Below are 19,711 nucleotides of genomic sequence, written 5' to 3' on the forward strand. Positions count from 1 at the left end.
TGCGTTTTCCCCTAGAACTGGCATTTAGTAGGAGCTCAGAAAACATCTGAGGCTGCATGTATGGATGACTATCAGAACTTGCCATCACTCTCTGTGTCATCTAAATATGGAACGCATCCTTTCCCTCTTCTTTTCCTCAGTCTAATAACTCACCGATTGCCAGCCCTGCTGCCTTGGTTCTCCCTGGCATCTTACTGTGGGACTCCTCCTTTCAGTCCTGCCTGAGAGCCTCATCTCCACGTCCCCTCTCCTCCTTCCACATTCTCCTGTCCGAGGTTCCTCTTCCAGAGTGAATGTTTCCATCATGACCTCTTTCAGGTCGGAAGCTATCCACCTTCTCAGTACCTAGCTAAAGTGCATGCTCCTTGCAGGCAAGGCTCGCCACCACCTGGCCCCACCTCTCTTTCTGACCTGCTCACCTATTATTCTGGCGCATAATCTCCCTACTCTGCACACAATATTTGCCCGTTCACTCTGTGCATTCCAATCAGGATTCCAGGCTCAGCGCAAGTCTTTACAATTATAACCACACTACAGCGCTCATTCTGACCTGATCACCTGTGACTCTGGCTCATGATCCCCCCACTCTCACGAGACGGCTCAGCTTGTGTCCCTTGACACCCAACTTGTATAGGCTTGCCTCCCCACTCTGCACACACCATTTGTCTGTGCGCTCTGTGAATTCCATCGTCACTCTGTCTGGGCTCAGTGAGAAGCTTCACAAAGACAACAGAAGACAGCGGTAACATTAACTACAACTTTCTAAGCACCTTCCAAGTGCCAAGCAAAGTACTGTATTATATTCAAACACGTTATTCCATTTACCTTCACAAAAGCCCTGGAGGTGAAGTACAATTCTCATCCTCCTCTCACAGCGTAGAAATCAAGGCTCAGAGCGTCAAACACTGTACCCTGGGGTCACAGAGTCAGTACGGGAAACAGCTGGGTATCAGGCACATGTCTAGCAGATAACCAGAGTCATGGTTCTATCTTTTAGGTGACACTGCCTAAAGCTAGTGTTCTTCTTCGAGCTCTGACAGTCCTTCATAACGCATGGCCACTGGTCAGCGGATTTTCCTGTGGGCTGTTAAAACTCTTGACGTTCTCTCAGATGCACGCTTCTTGTCCCCAGTTACACCATAAGTCACCTGAGACCATGACTCATACTTCTGGGCCTTAGAGGTCCTAGTCCCCCAAAGCATGCTGACTGATCAGAAGCATTAAGTAATCAACCTCTTGCGCTTTGTTGGTTAATTCATCCTTTAAGCAGTGAGTTTATTTGCCTCCCCCGTTCCCCTAGACCCTTGCTGTTCAGGATGCACATCCGGGTGGAAAAGGAGGCCCTGTCCATAGTGCTTGAGTTTGCAGACTCTTAACACCTTCTGCTCCTGAGGCCTGTGTGAAATCAGAGACAGTACATGGAACAGCAGCAATAAACCCTCAAACCCCAGCAACTACTGAGGATGACTCTAAGAATGAATCACTTTGCTGAGAGTCAAAAATGTGGTTAGTAATTACACAGTCCTGCTTATCCATCACCATGATTTACTTTTATTAACTGGCTCATTTAAAAGCACAGCCATGACACAGGATAGATATATCCCTTTCTGTATGTAAGATGTTGATTGGGGGCTCAACAATCAGGAAGGTGGTTGACTCTGAGTTAGTCACTGTTCTCTGGTCCTCAGTTTTCTCACTGACCTGGGAAATTTAGGGATCTGATCCCTTCCTGCTTTTCTGGGACGCTGCTCAACACCACCTCTTTTGTGCTCCGTCTTGAGTCACAGTCTCCACAGTCCTTGTCTGCTCTTCCCAGCCCTTCTCTGCTGCTGGGCAGATGAAGCAGTGGGCAGCCTCCTACCTGGAGCCCTTTGCACAGTCCTCTCTGGCCCTTGCCCCCTTCACCCCAGATGCCTGTGCCCTCTGGTGTGCTTTGCATATTAAACACCTAAAGCTTTCTGCTTAGTTCTCAGCAAAGGGGAGGTAGATAGCCTATATTGGGAAGCCATCATCAGCTTTCTGGCACACCGAAGTCCCTGCAGTCCTTATAGGGAAACGTCAGAGCTATAGTAGTTTTTTTTTTTTTTTTTAAATCTCCTTCAAGACTTTTCAAGTTGGAGACAAGCCTGTGCAGGAGGCCAGTGGGCAGAAACGCCCCCTCTGTGCCCCTCTCCAAACTCAGGTTCTGAGCACATGGGCTCAGGAGGGCAGGCAGAAAATTCCAAAGGCACACTCCTGGTGAAGGAAGGGCCCAGGGGCCATGATTAGCGGCAAACAGTGGGGGCCAGGCAAGAAGCTACAAAAATCATTTGGCAAGTTCAAAAGCAGGGTGATGGAACAGTTCTGCACCAGTTGCAGTAACGGGCAAGGGAATCCTAAAATGACATAGACCTGCCCATGCGCACATGTGTGCACACAGACACACGGGAGTGCAGAAAGGGTACACAGACCGGTCCACTACTTTTGAAACTTCCTATGAATCAATACTTATTTCAAGATAAAAAATGAAGAAAAGCCCCAAGCGCCTAGTGCAGTAGGTCTGGCTATGTCGCCCCAGGATCCTGGCACACAAGGCCTGATGCTCCCTCATAAGATCCTATTTAACAACAGTGAGATCTTCACCGTCACGGTCTTCAGCATCATCAAGGCTCCCACTTGCTGAACACATTGAGGCACTCAGCATGAAAAGCATTTTCTCATTTGCACCAACACCCCACCAGGCCATCACCCCCGTTTTACAGAAGGTAATGAGCTTAGGAGAAGCTGCGTTGAGCCTCAGGCCACAGGGCTGCTGTGGAACAGGAGTGGGACTGGGGTCTGGGACTCTATATTGATGCTTGGGGACGAATGATCAAAGAAGAGCTGCCTCGGCATTCTGGAAACCACTTAAGCACACCCCTCAATCTGTCCCAAAGGCAGCTGGCCGGAGGCAGCTCCAGGCGCGGGATGCTGCCTGCCTGTCCCGTGGTGCTCACCCCGCCTTTGCCCAGAAAGCCCGTCTGCAGCAAAGCAACAGAAACATCACTTACAGGTTCTTCACGTCGGCGATGCCGCGGAACGCCTTCCTCGGGATTCCCAGGATCTGGTTTTCGCTCAGATCTCTAAACAAGAAGAGAAGAGGCACAGGCGTTAAGGACCCAGCCAGGCTTTATCTGCATCTCATTATGATAACAAAACCCCTCTGGTGGCTGCGTCTGCGGTCAGGAGTGTTTGGGGAACTGTTTAGTTTCAGGCCCCAGGCTGGGAGCAGCCCTCACATTGTTCTTCTGGTGATGGCCTTGCTGAAATGGTTCGCAGGCGGCCGGCTGCCTCCAGGGCGGGCTCTGTGGGTGGTCTCGCACCTCCAGGCCACGAGCCAAGCGTGGGTTATTTGTTGCACGCTGCACCCAATTCTGTTTTGCCACCTCCCTGAGATGACCCCTTCCTCCCCTCCCCCATGGCGCACCTCCCCCAGGGCAGGGTCAACCCCTCTCCCTCTCCCGTCTTCTCAGGGACTCTGCCTTTGTCATCTGAGATGGGAATGCAGCCTGGCCATCCAGATTTTCTGACGTGGGGGGAGATGCCATCTCTGCTTTTCTGGGGCTCCGGAGAGACTCGGGGTGGGGGGGCCTCCTGGATTGTCTTAGGGATAGGTATGATGGATTCAAGTTGCATTTCCACAAACCCACCCAAAATAGGGGTTCTACTGCACTCCATGTAGTATTTAGCAGCGTATCATGCTGTTTTGAGCAGGGAGGGGAAAGGGACAAAGTTCGGGTCTCAAAGCTGCTCAGAAAGAAGTCTGTATCAGCGTCCTCTTTAAGAATCCCCAAAGCCTCACTTTCCTTTCCTGAGACCCATGCGTTTGTTTTGGTTCTCACGGCCTTCCAGTTTTCTTTTTTGCTGGACCAAATATATGCACCTGTTTTCATTCATACCCCAAAGCTTGCTTGGGGTCTTAGTGAGTAATCAAGCATATATTTGTGTATCAATCATGTCTATATATACAAGTATGTATCTTCCTTATTTTGAAAAGAACACAATAACTTTCAGATATTAAGGTAAAAAATGTCCTACCCAGACACAACCACTGTTACCAATTAGGAGGAATATATATATATTTCACCAATATGATCTCATAGTATATAGTCTGCTATAACACTTTTCCCCCACTATATTGAGAACATCTGTTTCTGTCATTAACAGTATGCCAATGCCAACATTTCTTAATGGCCGTACATCATCTGATTCTACAGATGGCTATGATCCTCTGCTGTTAAGTATTTATTTATTTGTCATTTAAGGCAACCCTGGGATGAATTTTCCCAGTGCCCACACATTTTGAGGACACTTGTTTGGCTACCTCCTTGATATAAAGTCGTATGAGGAGATGTACTGGGTCACAGGGAAAATGTCTTAAATTGCCATGCTGTCCTAGAGGCAGCTGGACATTCCTATGCTGATTTTCCATGGGCACCTAATCCAAAGCTATGCTGCTGCTGCTGCTGCTAAGTCGCTTCAGTCGGGTCTGACTCTGTGCAACCTCAGAGACGGCAGCCCACCAGGCTCCCCCATCCCTGGGATTCTCCAGGCAAGAACACTGGAGTGGGTTGCCATTTCCTTCTCCAATGTATGGAAGTGAAAAGTGAAAGTGAAGTCGCTCAGTCGTGTCTGGCCCCTGGCAACCCCATGGACTGCAGCCTTCCAGGCTCCTCCATCCATGGGATTTTCCAGGCAACAGTACTGGAGTGGGGTGCCATTGCCTTCTCCGAATCCAAAGCTATAGATGATTCCAAATATATTTGGAAAGAGAAGTCAGACCACCATCCTCCACTAAAACCTGGGCCCTCTAAATTAACCATGTTGCCAGGAGCAAGAGGAAACCTAGGAAGCAGGAGAGAGGTGTCCCTTTTCTGCTCTCATCCGCTGAGCTGAGTTGCCCTACTCTGAGCGGTGGGCCAAACTCAAGATCCATGGAGACGCGGGCCGCTATTAGGCCCTGAGGCCAGGTCTGGTGTTGGGGTCAGGTGCAGAGACAAACACAGAGGGAAGTCTTGGGGCTGAGTAACAGGGTGCTCCCAGTCTTGAATCCAGTTTCCTCTGCCTGCAACTGATGTCAGTCAATTCAGATGCAGAGTGCGCCCCGCTGCAGGCTCCCCAGGCTGGGCCTGATTCAATGAGCAGGGCTCCAGCCTGCAGTCTGGGCGCTGAACAAAGCCCATGACAACAGCAGAGGTCAGGCAGTGTCACCAAGGCCACTCCCCTGCTCTCCATCAGCCTTCAAGAGAAGGGGGCCCAGGTCCTGTCATCCGACTCAGGCAGTTTCCACCAGGCATCTGGGCTGAACCTGAGGCTCCGGCAGCCACAAAGGGCCCAGTCTTTTCTGCCAAGTGGAGGCTGGTCTCCAGGACAGCGAGCCCTTGCCCGCTTCTCTCTCAGACTTGGCTGCTGCCTTTGGCCGCTCTGGGAAACCGCTCAGGCCACATTTTTGGCAAACAGCTAATGATCAAAATCAGGGGCAGGTGGAGGAAACAGGAGAGAGGTTTAGAATGGTCAGCTCTAAGCACACTTGAAAGCCAGATGAAGTGGTACATAGTCCAATAATGCCTTCACCCTTTGGGTTTACTTACCCCGGTATACTAAACCAATAACAATTGTATGCATATTCTGGTTTGCAGTACAGTGGGATGAAGAGAGGACAGTCTTATTTAAGCACAAAAATCTGGTGGAGGTGCCAGGCAATCTCCCATGAAAGTGGTCACACAGACAAAATCCTGCACTGGGATGGGACGGCCACGTGGGTTTCCGTTCACTTTTCTCTTGCTGTAAACACACCCAGTCTTGCTCCTACTTTCAGAAGCCCCATTTAAAGCATTGCTCTTGCCACCTCCTTGCCATGCCTTCCTCTTGCCACAATTTGAGCAAAACTGTAGATGGTAGGGAATTTATCTGTTCCCCATGACAATCTGCTTGTAAATTTTATTAATTTTATTTTCCATGGAGCCTCTTTTCTCTGGCTACCGGTACCACTGCCATTTATCTGCAGGACTGTATATTGATTTTATAAATACCTCTAGTGGGCTGACAAACTGGCAGCTTTAATGGTGTTACTGATGGGGTGTGGAGGAGGGTTCAGGGCTGCGTGCTCCATTTTCGGTAACTGTCCCTTCACAATTATCTTGGGGCCTTTGTGAGGGTTCCTAATAGTGTGTTTATCTCAGCGTGATGCCAGAGCATGGAGCTATTGTTAAGTACTATCTTTGAGAGAGACAAGAGCCACCATTTTCGCCTGACACTTAGATAAAAATAACAAAGTCTATCCGGGGTGCTCAGAGCGTAGTTCTGGCCAGTTGCTTGTCGGGGGTTAGTGCTTCCCCCTTCCTGGGGAGATGCTCAAAAGTGGCCAGGGAAACAACCCTAGAGGAAAGGAAGAGGTTGGACTAGGGTGAGAGAGAATTGAGCTGGGGTTTTCTGGGGCAATAAAAGAAGATGACCGGTAGGAAAGCCTTTCTTGGTTGGAAAGTGGGGCTACACATTGGAATGCCTTTTTAAATAATTAGGACTCAGAAAGGAGAACTGCATTAGCTAAAGTGCATTTTCCTGCTTCCGGAAAATGATTAACCAACTGATTATTCCATTCCAAAACACCAAACCAAAGAGGACTTATTAAGGAGACAGTAAGTCAAACAGGAGTTGGCAAGAACCAATAGATCCCCCTTCCAGCCAGCACTCCCCACCCCCCCGCCCCCGCGCCTTTTTAATTTACTAAAATGCTTTGGACACAGATTAACTTTCTTTGCAAATTTATTATTGTTTCATCTACCTTGAAATGGGAAATGCAGACACTTTGATAAATGGATTGAAAGGTTGTCTAGTTTCAGTGGCGCTTTTGAAATGCTTTCCGGGGCTCTCCCTGCAATGTCAGGCATGCTTTGTTCTCAGAGCAGCGGTGAATGACAGTCCCCACCTTCAGCCCACCCCTGCCTCCCCATGTTTACCAGGCAAGGCAAGACGCAGGAAAATGCTCTCCTCTCTGCTCCAGTGGGGACAAAGTGTTTGTCCTGATCACCTTCAGGCTACGAGGAAGTCCTGTCTGTGTTAAATGGCAGTTTATGGGGTTGGGGGAGATTCGCTCCTGGAGGCCGATCTCCAATTACTCCCAAGTTTCAGGACACGGTTTGGAAGCTCCCCAACCATGGGAAATTCTTGTGTCTGAAGTGATAGAGCCACTTATTAGCTGTATGATCACAAAAACTACTGAAATGCTCCATGCCTCAGTTTCCCCTTACTGATCTCCTACAGATTAACACTGAGGATGAAATGAGTTGGTATGTGTATACTTTGCACAGTGCCTGGAACCCCGGAGGCATTCAGTGAAAGGCTGCATTTATTTCTTGAACTTTCCCCATTCCGTCCTGGATTTACAGTGCTGAAAATGTCCCTTTTCACCAACCTCAGGACATATGCCTACAACTCCGCAAAGAATAGAACACGTAAACATCATTACTATTCTTTTCATAAAATCTGAGGGAGATCAAACTTCCTCTCGGGCTTTCCTGGTGATCCAGTGGTTAACAATCTGCCTGCCAATGCAGGGGACACAGGTTCCATCTCCAGTCCGTGAAGATCCCACACGCTGCAAGGCAAGTAACCCTGAGCACTGCAACTACGGAAGCCCGTGTGCCCCGGGCCTGTGGTCCGCAGCAAGGGAAGGCGCTGAGGGAGAAGCCTGCGCACTGAGCTAGAGGGTAGCCCTGGATCACCGCAACTACAGAAAACCCAGCACAGCCAAGGGTAAAAATAAACAAATAAATGATTTTAAAACTTCCTCTCATCTATCATCTAGATAGCTGTATCCATATTTGACTCTAAATTCTTTTGGATAAAACAGGAGCGTTTGATTCAGGAAGAAAGGAGTATCTTAGAGGGGGCTCTTTCAGAAGCAGATGCTTGCTCCAGTGATGGATTTACAAAGTACTCCTGGGAGAGACAAATAAGGGATGGAGAAAATTGGATGGAGAAGGAAATAAAGGACAGTCAGGTAGAGTGCTGGCTTTGGCCCAATGCCCTGGGAGCTCCAGTCTCTAACCAAGGGTGCTGGGTCTTCATAGCCCAGCATTAGACAGTCCTTGTTCGACCACCCAGGAGAAATGTGAATTCCCTGGTTTGCCTGCTCTCCGTAAGTCTGGATGAAGGGACTCCAGCAGCTCAAGGACAGATTGCTGAAGAAGTTCCCAGCCATGAGGTTCAGCAGCAAAGTCCAAAGAAGCAGGAGATGGGAGCTGATGTTGGTAAAGGGAACCCAAGGGATTCAAACCAAAGCGCTTCATATGAAGGCTTCAACGTTAGTTTTTCTAAATCAGGAAGTTCTCAGAAGATTTAAAAAATCACCCCAAGATGACATATCCAGGATCAGGGGTCAAGAGGCCATGAGGGGAAGCTAATTGAGAAAAAAAAAAAAACAAACTGCAGCAACCCAATCTGGCACCTTCTTTGTCTATTTCCCCAAACCCTTTGCACTGAGACCAATCAAGGGCCTTTTTAGTAATGTAAAATTATATATATATATATATATATATATATATCCATCAACTCTTGATTAGCCAAACTAAAAGAGGGTATGATCTAAAAGCATTTATATTTAGAACCTTCATTGGACTGGGGGTCAGGATTCTCTTTGGCCCAAGACTGTACTAAAATTACTTTCCTAGTCACTCACACTGCCTAGCAGAAAGAAATAATCCATTGGTGTAGTAGGTATCAACCCAAACTCATTTCATTTCTGACGGATAATCCATGAATCTAAAATTTCTCGGACTCTCAATGTTATCATCCTGTACAAAGCTGAACCTTCCTCCCCTACCCCCAACTCCTAAAATATAGTAAATGTGATGCATCACTCTGCTCTGGGAGCTAAAGAGAGAGGTTCTGCTTTGCTTACCTTGTTTTATACAGTAGGAGGGACAAATATGCAGGAAAAATTATTCCCAGGGGATTTTTACAATGTGGGCTTCAGGGGGGGGTTTATCTTAAAAGGTAAATCTCTTGTGCAGGCAATTTATCTTAATAAGCAAGATTATACATTTGCAGTTGGGTCACTGTCAAAACCAAATGAGCCCCAAACATAGGTCCCAGCTAAGATGGAGAAACAGTGGAAACAGTGACAGACTTTATTTTGGGGAGTTCCAAAATCACTGCAGATAGTGACTGCTGCCATGAAATTAAAAGACACTTGCCCCTTGGAAGAAAAGCTATGATCAACCTAGTGAGCATATTAAAAGGCAGAGACATTACTTTGCCAACAAAGGTCCGTCTAGTCAAAGTTATGGTTTTTCTAGTAGTCTTGTATGGATGTGAGAGTTGGACTATAAAGAAAGCTGAGCATTGAAGAATTGATGCTTTTGAACTGTGGTGTTGGAGAAGACTCTTGAGAGTCCCTTGGACTGCAAGGAGATCCAACCAGTCCATCCTAAAGGAAATCAGTCCTGAATAATCACTGGAGGGACTGATGCTGAAACTCCAATACTTTGGCCACCTGATGCGAAGAACTGACTCACTTGAAAAGACCCTAATGCTGGGAAAGACAGAAGGCAGGAGGAGAAGGGGACAACAGAGGACGAGATGGTTGGATGGCATCACTGATTCAAGGGACATGAGTTTAAGTAAACTCCGGGAGTTGGTGATGGACAGGGAGGCCTGGCATGCTGCAGTCCCTGGGGTCGCAACGAGCTGGACACGACTGAGCGACTAAACTGAACTGACGAAGTCCTGATAGGTCCAGCTGAGTGTCTGGTCAATAGCATTCTTTGTCTGAGGGAGATTACAGTAGAATACCTGAATCGTTTCCTGAAGGAAACGCCACCGATCTCAGAGATCCAGAGACTCGAAGTATCAGTGGGGGACCATCGCCACCTCCCCAACAACAACGATTTCCCACGGCTCCAGCTGGGTTTCTGATATTTCACTGCAGCAGGGTTGACGTTGCCTGCTCCCTTGATGTTAAAAAGTTACAGAATGAAGCACTTCAATGAGAGTTCCTTCCTTTCTGCCTTCTCTGGACAAGTTCATTAGAAAAGTTCTAGCATTCAGACACTTAAGATTGGTGGGGATTAAATGACTGTTCAGATTTTTACTCCACTCAACAGAAAGTGAGTTGAGCACCTACTGTGTGCTGCACTACTGAGACCCAGAAGTGAACAGAACCAGGTTTCTCTTCTCCTGGAACGTGTATCTTATTGATCACAGATACAAATAAACAGACTCCTTCATATATACGAATATAAAAACCTAGACACTTCAAAACATAAGCTGCAATTTCACTGTTTTCTTTTTTTCCTTTTCAACAAGTAGAAAGCCTGTATCTAAATTCACACTGTAAGATTGTTGCTAACCACCAAGGAAAATAATTCACAGTTTTGTTTTCCTCAAAGTTCAAAATCTTTTTAGGTTTTAGAGGGGGGAAAAGGGAAAGATGCCAATCTGAACTGGGACTTGTAGAGATGCAGATTTGTTTAATCAAGTATTTTGGATTTGTCTTTTAAAGTGGACAGTTGGATAAAAATCAGGATAGTTTGAAAATGTTATTAACAGGGCAGCTGTCCCCACAGTAGGGCTCACTGCCTACCTGATCAGAATTTACTGATGATGCTTTGAAAAAAATATATAGATCCTGTATTTAAAAATAATGTAGATATGATAATAGCATTATGTTTTCAATGTTTTTATGTGTTATTTTTTTTCTTTCACTTATGTCTTTATCTTTGAGAGATACATACTGAAATAATTAAGGATGAAATGATAATGTCTGAGTTTTACTTCAAAACAATATAGGAGAGGAAGAACTGGGTAGAGAGATTGATAAAACAAGATTGGCCATAAGTTAATACTTATTAGAGCTCAGTGATGGGTATTAAGGGGGTTTGTTTATAATCCATGCTTGACTTTTACACAAGGGTAAAATTTTCCATAATAAAAAAAAAATTAAGACTGATTCCTGGGACCCATCCCAGATCTACTGAATCAGAAGCCTTGAGGATGATTTCTGGACACTTTGAACAAGTTTATGAACATGGGTAGGATAATTAGTGTATCTGATTAGGTGCCAAGTTCATATTCTAGCTGTGTGTCTTTAAGAGTATTAATTCAATCCTTTAAGCTTCAATTTGTACTTCTTTGAAATTAGGATAAGCATCATAGATAATGGACAAGCAAGTGCTGTCTATATTCTAGGCAGGATATAAATGCAAATCACTATATTTTATCAGCATGGAGTTAACAGAGCATCCTACTTCTTTACATATCTAGTCTGCTTAGGGAAAATCTTGGGTCCAAGATGCAAAGTCTCAGGTGTAGGCTTGCTGGTGTTGAGCAAAATGATCATGGGATATGTAGGTGGATGGGTAGGTAGGTAGCTAGATTGATCAATAGATAGATGGGTGGATGGGTAGGAGGGTAGATGGATGGATGGATGGATGGATGGATGGATGGATGGGTAGGTGGGTAGATGGACGGATGGATGGATGGGTAGGTAGGTTGGTAGATAGGTAGATAGATGGTAGATAGACAGATGGATAGATAGGTAGGTAAGTAGATGAAAGGAGGGTTGAATGGATGGGTAGGTAAATGGATAAGTAATAGACAGATGGATAGATGGAGGGAGAGCGTCTCCTCACAGGAGGAGGCTGTGGCAGATAGAGTGACAACGTCTAACCTGTATTTTAGAAATCCACTCAGGGGCCCAGTTTGGAGGCTGACCCAGAAGGGACTAAGAGTCCCCGGGTGACTCCACCTCTCCCAGGATCCCAGAGGTCTGGCAGAGGTAAACCAAGTTCTTCGTCCCTCCCAAACCCTCAGGTGAGGCTCTGCCTGAGTGAGACGCGACATTCCTGCTGGAGCCTCACAGATGAGGAGTTTCCCACAGATTTCTAAGAGAGCTGCAATCTAAGAGAGAAGTCACTGGAGGGCAGGGAGTGAGCAGAAGGGCATGGCCAGGCTGAGAGGCAGATCTAGAGCCACGACGGCCGATGCAGCCTGGTGTTTGAGCACAGCGGAACTCAAGGACCCTCTGAGGGGCCGAGGGCTATAAGCTGCTACAAAAGCCTGCAAATGGAATTGGGGTTCTTGGTTTGCTCTGAGTAGTAGAGGCACCCCTTCTCTTTCTGGGCTGATGTTCTAGAGACCACAGACTAATGCATTCAGGTTTCCCAGGTTAAAGCAAATAAGTAAAGCAAAAGATTGTTATGGACAATCGTAACAGTGAGGAGGTACGCTGGGGGAATGCAGGGCCCATTTAAATTAATTTCCCCCAAGGTTTATTCTCTGTGCTTGCCAACAGAACACTCCAAGGACTGAAGGGTGCAGAGGCCAGTATCCTTCCAAAGAAAGTGAAAGTATTAGCTCAGCTGTGTCCAACTCTTTGTGACCCTATGGACTGTAATCCTCTGTCCATGGACTTCTCCAGGCAAGAATTCTGGAGTGGTTGCCATTCCCTTCTCCAGGGGATCTTTCCGACCCAGAGATCAAACTCAGGTCTCCTGCATTGCAGGCAAATTTTTTACTGTCTGAGCTACCAGGGGAGCCTGCCCCTTCAGAGAAGACCTGCTAATTCTAGAGCAGTTCTGTCTTATCCAAGTATCATATGAGCCACTGGTGCAACTACATTCTCTCAGGGATTTTTCTGGCGATCCAGCGGGTAAAACATCGCCTTCCAGGGCAGGGGTGCAGGTTTGATCCCTGGTCAGGGAATTAAGATCCCATATGCTTCAAGGCCACAAAAACCAAAACATAAAAGAGAAACTACATTGTAATAAACTCAACAAAGACTTTAAAAATGATTCACATTAAAAAAAAAACTTAAAAAATATTTCTCTTAGCTGAATCAAAAGCAATCAGTTGAGATGAATATTAATAAAGTATTTCACTTAACCTGACATATCCAAGACATAATCATTTCAATAAGAAAATAAATTAGTGAGATACTTTACATTCGTTTTTCATACCAAGTCTCTGGAATCTGTGTATTTTAAATCCATGTCAATTCGAGCCAGCCATCCCGTAAGTGCCTGATTGCCACATGTGGCTGATACCTATTGTATCAGTCTGTTCTAGGGCAAAGCTAGGAGCTGGATGCTAGAGTGATGTGTCCACTCATTGCCAAGAGAGAAAGAGCCTCCCATGTAGGAGTCAATCTAAAGGAGCCCAATGGAGGGTTGCTGGGTGGTGAGGGGAGGTTGAGTTATCAATGGGAAATGTGGAAAGGAGCCAGTCAAGATAGAAACCTCTGGATTCAGGGAAGCAAGTCATGAGTTGAAATATTCCAGTCATTCAATCATCCCTTCTAGGAGCAGAGAACCTCCTTCCAGTCGTGGGGTTTAATTTGCCTTTCCCAACCACTACCCTTCTAGGGCTGAAAGGATAAAACTAACACTTCCAGTCCAAATAGCACATGTATACCTGTGATGGATTCATTTTGATATTTGGTAAAACTAATACAATTATGTAAAGTTTAAAAATAAAATAAAATTTAAAAAAAAAAGAAGCTTTCTTCACTGAACTGTCATATGTAACTCCAACGAAGGCTCTTTGTGTTCATGATGTAGCATTATAACTGATTGATCATCTCCAGATAGTGGTGCAGAGGCTTAGCTTCTCAACAGTTTACTAATCCCTGGGATTATCACAATTTACCGACAAAACAGTTACTTCGGTGTGATTGGGGAGCTCTTATTGTCAGCCAAATTGAGCCTTCTGTTCTGGCCTTCCTTGTGTCACTGAATGATCAAGGAAATATTACCAGGATTCCGATTACTGGCATCTGACTTGAGTTTATGCGTTCATCACCAACGAACCCTTCAGGGAGTAAAACTGTGATTCAGGTATTCTTATATCATGTGCAAAAACCTGGTGCTGAAAATAATCTGACTGTAAGGACCTAATGATGTTAGTCGTTCAGTTGTATCTCACTCCTTGCAACCCCATGGACTGTAGCCTGCTAGGCTCCTCCACCCATGAAATTCTCTCCAGGGGATCTTCCCAATCCAGGGACTGAGCCTGGGTCTCCTGTACTGCAGGCAGATTCTTTACCGTCTGAGCTACTGTACCTGAGATAGTCCCTTGCCAACTGTTTTCCGTTCAATGAAATGTTTTGGTTTGATTTGTCAATCTTGGCTGGGGTGGGAAGAGCGGTCCACTTGGTTCAAAAAGATGGAGACTGGTGTTTTCTAATTTTCCTTTGTTTGAAGCTGTGCATCTGCCCAGTGGAGTTTGGGAAAGGGAGCCCATTTCTGTGCAATCCATCCTCCTCTCCGTGAGACATGCTGTTCCCACCCCCTCCTTCCCCTCCGCCCCTCTCTCTTGGCAGCCCTCCGAGGCTTTCATCCCTAATTTGATTGTTGTAGCTGACACTGTCAATCTGAAATCCAGTAGCATGTCTAATGCTGGCTGGACAAGGGGAATGCAGGAGGAGTCGAGGGGGAGGCAAATTCATCTTGCGAAGTAGCTTTATGTAAATCGATCCTTTGGCCGAACGCTGGAGCCAAGCATTTGCTGATTAATTGGAGAAGCGTCCTTGTTCCTGAGTCTTCTTTAGAGCGATGGCACAAATTGAGTCTGCTCTTCTTCACAAAGACATTCCCACGCCAAAAAGCCTTTGCAATTAGGAGATGAAACCTTGGGAGCGAGGGGGAGGTGGCAGGGGTCGGGGGAACGTTTATGGAATTGTTCTGAAATGAAGTGCGTGCACTAGGTCTGCTTCGTGATCAACTGCTGACCTGAGTACCCTCGTTTGCCTCTCAGACGGTGGCCTGACAGCCTAAGTTCTGAGGCAGAACACCCCATAGGTGAAGATCTGCTTGTGCAATAATTAGCAAAAACCAAGAGGGTGGCTCGTGTGCCTTCTACATGTGTTTTTCTTGTGGATTCCAAATATATCTGTTCAGTTACTGCTCAGATCCGTTTCTGTTGGTGTCAAGAAGGAGGGAGTGAATCTGTGATTGATCAAATCCCTCTTTCATACCTTCTAAGCTTTTCTGGAAAGAGAAAGCCCCAGCAAGATGTTACCTCATCCTCCAATGTGATCCTTTTAACTCTGTCCTGGAGCACTGTCTGGGGCTTCCTAGGTGGCCTGCCAATGCAGGAGACACAAGAGATGTAGGTTCGATCCCTGGGTCAGGAAGATCTCCTGGAGGAGAGCATGGCTTTGCACTCCAGTATCCTTACCTGGAGAATCCCATGGACAGAGGAGCCTGGGGCTACAGTCCATAGAGTTGGAAGAGTCAGACATAACTGAAGCGACTAAGCGTGGACACGCATGCAGGGCATTGTTTAACTTGCCTATACCAAACCTTCTCTATCCCATCGATGATGTTTATACTGGAATGTGCCTTCAGAAACTCGGCCTCGCTCCAGAGAGACACAAAGCCTTCAGGACATTTGATATAGAAGAGAAAAGCAGGAGTAACATTTGTTCCTATGTAGATTTGATGTTGGTACATAGTAGAAAACCTCAAGAGATGATTGATATTTGGTCTCGGTTGCAGAGTGCTCATTTAAAATACTGAATTATGTGCAAACCACATTTTACATAGCCATGTATCTCAAATAGTTCCCATTTGTGTTCTCTTCCATTAGAGGTCATTTCTATGTAAAACCATCAAAATTGCCTTTATAGGTCATGTCCATTTGACAGCCTCTAAACTTTCAGTTCAGACGGTAAAGCGTCTGCCTGCAGTGCGGGAGACCTGGGTTCGATCCCTGGGTGGGGAAGATCCCCCTGGAGAAGGAAATGGCAACCCACTCCAGTGTTCTTGCCTGGAGAATCCCATGGACGGAGGAGCCTGGGGGGCTACAGTCCATGGGGTCGCAAAGAGTCGGACACGACGGAGCGACTTCACTCACTCACTCACTCATACCAAAAAGCTAATGACAAATGAGCAGGCTGCACACAGGTTAAGTGAGCGTGGATCTGGAAAGATTGCTTATGACTGCTAACCCATGCGCTGATGAGAGGCGGAGCTGGCCGGTCACATGGTCTCTGCTACTGACCCCTCACTAAGTTATCGGCTTCATGTGGCCCAGGACGTCTGCTGAGCATGAGGCCTGATGCATAGCTTAAAAAATACCTGTCAAATGGATAAAAGAAAAAGCTAAAAAGATTTCATGGCATTACCTGGTCCAAGGGTGACTGAGAATAAACCTCCAGCTATGAGGAATTTTTTTTTCCAAGTCCAGGTTGTCCATTTAAATGAGAAAGAGCTCTGGACTCCTCCTTGACCCTTCCACCTCTCCCTTCCTGGTGGAGTGTCATGTGTGTGAACTGATACAGTTAAAATAGGCTTGCATCCTATGGAGTCACAGATGAAGTGTCCAATTCAGAAGGGTTTAGTGAGCTGCGCTGAAGAGTGGGAATGAGCAGTTATATGGGAAGATAGGCTATGCAGATGAATAATTAGCCTTTGGGGGACAGAGTTTAAACCTGGCCCTCGAGGGTACAGCAGTTTTGGAAAATGGATTTGATCTGGAAAGGGGCTGTGTGCCTGACAATCTTTCATCTCCCCATTTCTTATTTCTGGCACTTGTGGAGACTAAGATGATATAAGACAATGAAACTCCAGCTAGAGAAGGAGACACTTTGAGCATCAAGTGGCAGGAGATGTCAGGAGGGGATGACTGGCAGTGAGGAAGTGTTGATTATCTTTGTGATAATCTGTTCTGGGATCAAGCTCCTCACCACCAAATTGTCTGAAAGATCTGGAAATCCTCACGGAGGCTGAGGATTAGCAGAAGCCAAGTCGGGGGTGAGAGCAGAGGAAGCAGAGGTGGGAAGGAGAGGGGCAACCTGGAGCGAGACGTGACTGTGTTCGGGGAGCAGCTGAAGCCCCTTTCCCATGTCTATCCCTTGTAACCTTAAATGTTCAACTTGATGATGAGGAAGGATTCTCTGAACACATTCTCCTCTGCATGCTCTGGGGGCTTTCCTGATGACTCAGATGGTAAAGAAGCCATCTGCAATGAGAGACCTGGGTTCAACCCCTGGGTTGGGAAGATCCCCTGGAGCAGGGCACAGCAACCCACTCCAGTCTTCTTGCCTGGAGAATCCCCATGGACAGAGGAGCCTGGCGGGCTACAGTCTACGGGGTCAAAAAGGGTCGACACGAATGAGCAACTAAGCACAGCACACTGGAGGCTCTGTGTGTGCTGCATCCTAAGACTAACATTTTATGGCTGAACAATTTCTCCTTAAGGGGATAGAGCACGGGTGTTACCCTCTGTGACCCATCTTGTCTTCTTTTTCTTTTTAAAATATTCATTTACTTTTGCCTGTGCTGGGTCTTCGTTGCTGCACAGACTTTTTCTCTCGCTGTGGCAACTGGGGGCCACGCTCCAGTTGTGCTTGGGCTTCTCATTGTGGTGGGTTCTCTTCTTGCAGAGCATGGGATCTAGGTGTGGTGCATGGGCTCAGTTGCTCCATGGCATGCGTATTTTCCTGTATTAGGGACTGAACCCATGTCTCCTGGATCAGCAGGCAGATTCTTTACCACTGAACCACCAGGGAAGCCCCATCCTGTCTTCTTAAAGACCTAGGAGGTGGCAGGGGCTGCAGCTGGCTCTGCCTTAAGCTGCAGCTGCCCAGAGGCTGGAATTTGGAATTCAGCACTGCAGCTCAAGGATACATGGCTTGTATACGCCTGTTCTTTCTTGTAACTTTTCAGAACCCCATCAAACAAGTGAAATCTCAACAGTGAAGGTGAGATGCCATCCTGGGGGCCATCTGCCGATAAAATCAATGTGGTTTCAGAAAGGCTCAAAATTATGTCCTGCAGAAGCAGGAAAAGCAATTCAGTAAGAGCTCAGCACTCTGGGTTGCGAAGCCAGCTCTGGAAACCAGTGTCGGATGGAGTCTACAGCAGTTTAAGGCATTCGCCTATGCTAATACTATACAAGGACATTTCTCATCATGACCCCTGTGCTATTTATTGTTCCACTCAAAGCAATTACAGTTATTGCTAATAACTCACACCTGTGGGTGTCCTGGTATTGATGAAAGCAGAACAGATGCTGTTCTCTGGCTTATTTATGTAAAAATGGATGCAGTTCAATAGATTTACACCAAGTTTGAAGTTAACACTAATATTTAATCCCAGACCTGCTTCTGGCTATTTAGCTTGAAAGGCACCAGATGAGGGATGCAAGTGCGGGGAGAGCCCAGCGAAGCACAAAGATGAAATTAATTTGTGCCGAGCGTGAGACTGCCGCCACTAGTCTCGTGCCAGATGCAACAACCTCCCCTGTCCCAGGCGAAGAGGACAGGATCTCCATGGTAAGAGGTGGGGCAGAGAGAAGGGAGAGAGGGGACACATCTCCCTGGCCCCTCTGAGACTGTGCATTGATTGCAGCCTGAGTTATACTTTTCCGGACAATCAACTCCGTTCCCAGCATATCTGAGCCCAGAAGTCCTGCATACAGTCAAGGCCCCAGGAGACAGTGAAGTACTATATCAAACGCATGGCTCAGGAGCCTGGAAGACCCTGGAGTGAATACCAGCTTTGCCTCTGGCTAGCTCTGTGACTTTGTATGAGTAATTACCTTGTCTGAGCCTCAGTCTCCTCATCTATAAAATGGGGATGATGAAAACACTTGTGTCAGGGGATTATTACAAAATGGATAATGAGTTCAGAGCATCATGTTATGTGGCTCATCATAAGCACTTAAGTATTCATCATTATGAGTGCTGCCTACATCTGTTCAAGTCTTCAATCAAACACTCTGAATAGAAGACAAGAAAATCCCTGCCTCTCTGTCCCACAGAATATCACATAGAAACTCTAAAATTGTAAAACAGCAACTCAAGGTCAAGTTTAATATCAAAGGAAGCAAAATTGGGTTCCACTCAGCCTGCTGTGTCTCAAAGCTTCCGCAGGTCCTGCAGGGAGACTTGACCTCTTGGAATCTCCCAGGCTCCCCTGATGATGGAGAGGGTGGGTGGGGTATAGAGAGAGACACATAAGTTAAAGCTGCACAACTCTCTAACCCCTGCGGAAGCTGGCTGGACATGGTCTGCAGTCACTGCCATGCCGGGGGGAAGGCAGCAGGAGACTTCTATCAAGAAGGAGAAGAAGGGCAGCCAGAAGGCAGCTGGTGCTCCAGCAGGGAGGAGCAGGGAGATCACAGCCCCGGCAGCCTTCAGACTGGGAAGCCGCCTCAACATGACACCGTTCTGGGCTGAGAGCAGACTGCTGATCCAGCCACATGTACGCGGACTCAGAACAAGCCAAAGTAGTTCTCCATCTTCCCGAGGAAGCTGGGGGCTTGTGTGAGCTTCCAAGGGGTCCAGAGCCATGTGGGGAATGGCCCTCAGAGGAAAGCCTGAGATGGGGCAAGGTGGGGAGTCCAGCTGACTTTGCTACTAAAGCAAATTTCTGGCTGTGGTTAGTCTCCAGAGAACAGACTCCTTGCCGTCCCGGGGCTTACATTTCAATGAAGGGTCACCATTAGTAGGATGACTACGATGTTCTCAGGGAGTCAGGTGCTGCAGGTCAGAGCTAAGTAAATGAGGAGACACGGTCCCTGGAAGACGCCATGGCACAGCAAGTATGATGTCACCTCTTAGGAAAGCTCGGTCCCCTGAGGAGACAGAGCCGGCTGCTCCAGGAAAGACTGCTTTCCTATCCCAAAGTGAAGGAGGCTGCTTGAGGATTGAGGGGTGGAACCAGAGAGGCAGCCTCTGTTATGCTGG

At 46.9% G+C, this 19,711-nt stretch overlaps 1 protein-coding gene across 3 annotated transcripts in view; it reads right to left on the minus strand.

The window, feature by feature from the left end:
• The window catches only part of SLIT3 (slit guidance ligand 3), a 723,070-nt gene that overhangs the window by 241,647 nt on the left and 461,712 nt on the right, over positions 1 to 19,711 (minus strand). For all 3 annotated transcript variants that reach the window (XM_070774480.1, XM_070774479.1, XM_070774481.1), the window contains exon 5: positions 3,030 to 3,101. In XM_070774480.1, the coding sequence (XP_070630581.1) occupies positions 3,030 to 3,101 (72 nt within the window). The remainder of the gene's footprint in view (positions 1 to 3,029; positions 3,102 to 19,711) is intronic.

Source organism: Bos indicus, chromosome 20, assembly GCF_029378745.1.
Source record: "Bos indicus isolate NIAB-ARS_2022 breed Sahiwal x Tharparkar chromosome 20, NIAB-ARS_B.indTharparkar_mat_pri_1.0, whole genome shotgun sequence".
Taxonomy (NCBI): domain Eukaryota; kingdom Metazoa; phylum Chordata; class Mammalia; order Artiodactyla; family Bovidae; genus Bos; species Bos indicus.